Here is a 6,000-nt window from a genome sequence, read left to right on the forward strand (position 1 = left end):
CGGCGAAGGCAGCCGCAGGGTAGCAGAGCTCCTCGCCCCTTGCCCAAGCACAGGCCATCGGAGCCAGCGGCATCTCCTCGTGCTGGGCCTCGGGCAACCAGAGCTGAGGTGGCTGGTGTTTGACCGCAGGAGCAGCTCTGAAGCTGTTGTCCATTCCTCCACAGCCCTCTCAACAAACCCACTGTGCCTTTTTCCAATCCCGCTGGCAACCTGTCGGGCAGCAATTGTGGCACACCTCCATTACGCCGGGAGTGCTGAGTTAACATGGTGTGAAAAAAGAATATTCTGGAAATAACTTGCACCTCCCACAGCTGGATCTCTGTTTTCTTTCTTCCTCTGTTTTATCTGCTCTTGAACTATAATTTGGAGGGATTGCTTCAGCCGTGGCAGAAGTTGTTGGGATGCTTTTTGTGAATAAATTCAAAAGTTATTACTAAGTGGTGTCACACGCGCGGTCCTATTCTAGCTCTCTGAAGACAGTGGAACAAGGCTTTTACCAAGAAGTTCAGCCTCCTTTGACAGGGCTTTTGGGCTTTTTGGCACTGCCTAAATAATTATTTTGACCAAAATGAGAAAATGAGAATGCCTTTGAAAATGGGAAGGAACAAGGAATTAGATCCATAATGGCTGCGCACGTGCTGTCACCTGTGCAATGCCAAAGCTGGTGGGTTTTGGGGAAAGTGTGCTTTTTAAGCTGCACTGCACAGAGCCCCTGTTCAGAGGTGCAGGGGGTGGCTGCTCTGCTTCTCAGTGCTTTTGTCTCCCTCTGTTTTGCAGCTACGATCTCATGTGCAGATGTTGGCATCCTGAACCCAAGCTACGCCCCAGCTTTGGAGTGCTCCGATCTCAGCTGGAAATGATTCGGGGGAGGATGTCCACACTCTCTTCCAGTCAAGATCCTCTCTATGTCAACATTGGGAAGGACAAAGAGGCGTCTGCGAGTGACCCTGCGCTGCACGCCTCCTTTGGAAACACGGACGGTGAAGAGACTGTTGCTGGGGCAGCCGCTGCTGTCACAAGTGACTATCGCTACATCATGAGCCCCTTGTGCCTTGGAGATGATGCCGAGGGTGAAAGGCATCCAGAAGGGCAGGAAGGGGAGGACAAAAGCCTTCTGTATGAGCTGGAGACAGAAGGAGAGAAAAGTTGTTAGCCTGTACATAGCAGTGACACTCTGCTTCCCTGGGACAGGATGTGTGCAGCCGCGGTGCCGTGTCACCTGGGGCTCTGATGCCGGATCTGGAATGGCTTTGAACAGCACTGGCCAGAGCTCGTGGGCAGCTTTGGTAGCTTTCACCACCTGCATGGGCTGCAGTTGCCGATGGCTTGGAAAGACCGCAACCCCAAGAACCCCTTGGATTTGGGGGAGGGGGCAGGAGGGTTACAGGTTGATCGCATCCCGCTGAAAGGAATTCAAAGCTGAGGTGGGCAGTTAGTCTATGCTCTGCTCCTTCTCACTGACTGCTGGAGCAGAGCTGAATACACCTTCTGTTCAGTCAGTGCTTGCTCTTGTGTAGATGTTGTCTTCGATCCTGGCTGCATGACTTCAGGACTGGTACCTCTGAAAACACTAGTTGGTATTTACACTGTCATTCAGGACAAGAGGGCAAAATTCCCCTTGTGTTCACTCAGCAGTACTGCCTAGACTTGTTGCCTACCTCAGTGGTTCTCAAACTGATCTGCAGATCTGCTTCTACCCAGCACTGAATTTGAACACCTGGCTTATTTCATGCAGTGACACTTGCTGCTTCCTTAGTCTGGGGCTCTTTTAAGAGTTTCTGACATTTTGGTGAGTGATGAAATCAGAAAAAAATGAAAATCCAGCATCCCTCTTCACCCCATGTACCTCTTCTATGTCTTTCTTTTTCTCCTGTTTGATGCCAGTTTAGCCTGACCAGACTTGCAGCTGGCATTAAAATGTGAAGGGAGGGAGAGCAGCTGGCACGTTGGAGGACAGAATCCAACTTAAAAGGGATGGAAAGGAAACAGTGTAGAGAGGACTTCACAGCAGTATGGGGAAACAGTGCTAATTAATGCTTAAGTGCTGCCCTCCAGGAGAGGAAGGAGACAGCTTAGATACAGAATGGCAGACTTGCTTCAGTTTCAGTGGGAGCAGTATTCAGCATTTGCTTTAAAATAGGATTCATTTAATCTTGCTCTTTAACAGTCCTGCAACTTTTTCAAATAACCAAGTGCTGTAGTGAAGGTGTGAAATCGTTTTTGGGAAGGTGTGTGCGTTGGGAGGAAGGGATTAACGGGGAGATCTCTTTCTGAAGAGAGAGTCCTCATGATGAAAAAGCTTGAGAAAAAAGCCTTCCTATTTAGCAGGTCTTCTGGCATGCTGTAAAAGCCACATCAGAACACAGGCTAATATCACTGCAGCCTTCCAGACAGAGCAAAATCAATGGTTTTGCTCTTCGGGTTTTGTTTTGTTTTCCAATCAGCATGTCTGACTCACTATAACTGCAAGTGCTTGTGTGGTTTTTAATAATTTAATATTTTACTGTAAATCAGTATTTGTTTTGTGCAGTGGTTCCCAGCAAGGAAGTGCAGTTACATCTTACTCTACTTATCCTAAATATTTGCTAGATCTTAATTTCTTTTATTTCCAGTGCGCTGAAAACTTGGCAGTATCACAAGCCTTAGGATTCTACATTGCTCTTCCTCAGAAATGAATACCACAAATGTCATCATTTGCTGAGTTGGCAAAGGTGGGACCAATAAGTCAAATGTGATTGCAGACTTGGTATCAGAACACTCCACCCTGTGATGCCCAGTATTTGCTTAGTGTAAGGTTCGGGGCTAACTACAAAATTCAGGTCCAGTTTCAGCCCTTAGTGAGAACACTTCCTAGGGAAGGGGAATTTCAGCCTACGACTTGGGCATGGGTCCTTTCTGTGAAGCGTCCTGCTGAACAGCGATGTCCTACAGATGTCTGCAGAAGTTCAGTACAGTTTCTCAGTCGCAGATACAAACTGCACCATCTTAAACCCCAGGCGGTACAGAGTTTTCTCTTCATTTAGCTGGAATGCTGTAAATGCAGGTGAGAAGGTAACACCTAACAAAGGGCAACAAAAACCTGTGCGGTGCACGTTTGCTGTGAGGGCAGAAGGCTATGCCCCCTGCAGCTGCCTGGGAAGCGCAGATGTACATATAGACTCTAACTTTGAGAAGCATGTCTTTAGTTTTTATGCATTTTTTAATAATAAAACATGTACTGTGTCTGAGTCCCAGCCTCTTAATCTGTGGCAGAGTTTGTGGTGATGCTCACTAACTGGGTGGGATCATAGTGAATCTGTCAGCCCCAGCTAAAAGCTGTCTTTCTCCCATCACCAAGCACAATTAAGCTACTTCTTGGAGGCAGAGAACATGTTTGGCCTTGCCAGATGGCAGTTACTCTGCACTGCTCCAGCCTTGAGACTGAAGGCCGAAATCTGATGGGCACGGGCTGGTGGTTCCACAAAGAGATGGGCTCTGCAGCCATCGCTGTGCGGAAGCCAGGGGAGAAGCCCTTACTGGGATGTGCTGCATCGTACTTGGGAATGCAAAACCTCTGCATCAGTTCCTCCTGGAAAACTGTCGCCCACACCCATCCAACTACTGGCAGTGCTCTCCGCGGAAGAGAGGTTTGGAGGTGGTGGGTAAAATTCAGCTGCTGAGTCAAATGTTCCAAGCGCAACATAAAAGAGCCCCTGGATTTCCAGCTCGAGGAGAAGAAAAGGTGTACCTCGCGCTTTTATTCTTCATCAGCTAACAGCACGTTGCACGCCCTCTGCCTGCCAGCTCACACAGAGAGGAAGAGTGATGGTAAACGATACGAGCGAGCGCTCACCCCCCATCTGCAATGCAGGAAAAATGACTTCCGAAGCATGAAGTGGCTGATTTAGTTAATATTTTAAGGTTCCATAGGCCAGTGATGTCCCTTGGATCTGGTTCAATTGATGATTTAATCCTTTTGCATGCAAGCCTGGTCAGACCAGGTACAAATGAGGCTGTGTTTTGGGTGGGAAAAGTGACACCAGAAGAAGAACTAGTGAGAAACGAGGGAGGGAAGGAGATTTTAAAATGGGGACAGATGGGACGAGCTGTGAAGACAGCAAACAAGGGAGTTGGAAAGCAGAGATGGGGAATTTTATATATGAAATCCCAGAACAGAGAGGGCATTGCCCCAGCTGGGACTAGGCAAGGGTCTGAGGTGGGGGCTAGCTTTGTGTTTTGGTGAAGAATGAGATGCTGTGGTCCGGATCAGGTGCCTTGAAGTGTGTTGCTCTTACGTCGTGAAGAGGCTGTATGCAGCTGGCCTGGCTCTGTGTCCACTTGGTGACAGCGCTGTGACCCTGACCCCAGGGAAGCTTTAGCCTAACAGTACTGATTTAGGCACCAGCCTGGTACACTGGTTTCCTAACTTAAACCAAACTTTTCCCCCACAACCACTCTTTTTTTCCACTGCCCCAGTACAACAGTGCAATCCTCCCATCCTCCCAAGCAGCAGCGCCCTTGCCCCATTCCCTGTGGTGGGACAGCCAAGGGGCACTGCCCATCACCACCGAAGCAACCTCTGTCCCGCACTGGTAAGCCTGACCACAGTCCTTCTCCATCCACACCTCCCTGAGGTTGGGACAGGGTCTCCTCCTTTCTAATGCTGTCTCAAGCCACTCCGGGCAGTTACCAGACCAGTCATGAGGCAGCATGACCCCACAGTCGCTAACATGGGCATGGCAGAAGCTCACAGCACCATCTGTGTCAAGTAGGGGTAGGCAACGCATGAGGAAAGATGCCCCAGTCAGCTCCAGTGCCAGGGCTGACTGAGGGGACCTAGACCACAGGCTGCACTGGCAGCTCAGCCTGCAGATACAGGGGTGCTCCAGCCCAGTCGGATACCTGTGCGGCATGGGGAGCAGTGCGCTCAGGGCTGACGGCTCAGCAGGTGCCTGCAGTGTGTGGATATACCTCTGAGCTAATGCACAGCTACCCTGGGACCTGCCACCTTCCTTCCTGACCTGTGTTTGGAGGGAAGTCTTGCAGTCTTGACTCAGTAAAAACCCTCCCTGAAGTCAAATGCAATTAATTTTGAGTAAAAGTTTGAGCCTGGCTGACCAGAGAAAGGAACGATATTTGCATATATGTGTTTTCCTGATTTACATTCTATTTTGCTGGCAGTATTCATTTTCCCCTAATGCTCAGACAGCCACCAGTTTTTGCAAATTCCCATATTTTTTACTAGTGATTTCTTTGAGGGACCATCATACGCAATCCTAATTTTATACTGATTTGTTATTTAACAGCTGTTGCTTCCTTAACATAGCAAGTTGTTCTACGAACACTCAGAATGAAGGAAGCCTGGACTGTGGATTTGCATCCCACAGGGGATTGCAAACTATGAGTGAGGCTTACCCCTAGTTAAGGTACTTAAAAGAGCTTTTCCCTTGGTGGAGTCTCTGGTGTCCAATACGAAGTAATCGAATTTCCATCTGCGGTGAAGGTACCGATGTGGCACTAATAGGGTCTGCCACACACAGCCTGTTTTCAGAAAACTTGTAGGAACTTAATTATCCTTCAGGCCTTGATCTTGCCAACACATTTGGCTGAAATGAAGCAGTGGATTCAAAAGCTATTAGGGACAACACGTGCAGCTGGTGATCAGAAAGCTTTGTTACCATGGGAAACTGAGCTAAAAATCAATCCAAGTCCAAATTAGTCCAAGAAAAGACTGATGGACATGTTTTTTTATTGCATTGGCTCTGTCATATAAAAGGAACTGAGCGTCAGTATGAATCAGACCTCACTGAGGTCTAGTGACAAAATAAAGATGATCGACTCCTCACTTACTAATTCCTCTGTGGACCCTCCAGTTTGAGGCACACCAAGCCTAGTCATTCCCAAATGTGGTTGGGCTGGGGAAGGGGAACACCTTTTGGTCACGTTTGACAGCAGGACCAAAATTAGGAGCTGGGTGTTTCAGCGGCATGGTTGCTGGCTCCCACTGAGCCCAGCTCCCCA

The 6,000-nt window shown here is 48.6% G+C and overlaps 1 protein-coding gene across 1 annotated transcript in view; it reads left to right on the forward strand.

Annotated features, from left to right (window-relative positions):
• Positions 1 to 3,166, forward strand: part of TYRO3 (TYRO3 protein tyrosine kinase) — a 43,711-nt gene extending 40,545 nt beyond the window's left edge. The window contains exon 19 of the mRNA XM_068398808.1: positions 778 to 3,166. Coding sequence (XP_068254909.1) covers positions 778 to 1,153 — 376 coding nt within the window. The 3' untranslated portion in view covers positions 1,154 to 3,166. The remainder of the gene's footprint in view (positions 1 to 777) is intronic.
• The last annotated feature ends 2,834 nt before the right edge of the window (positions 3,167 to 6,000 follow it).

Source organism: Nyctibius grandis, chromosome 4 (genome assembly GCF_013368605.1).
Source record: "Nyctibius grandis isolate bNycGra1 chromosome 4, bNycGra1.pri, whole genome shotgun sequence".
In the NCBI taxonomy this organism is placed as follows: Eukaryota; Metazoa; Chordata; class Aves; order Nyctibiiformes; family Nyctibiidae; genus Nyctibius; species Nyctibius grandis.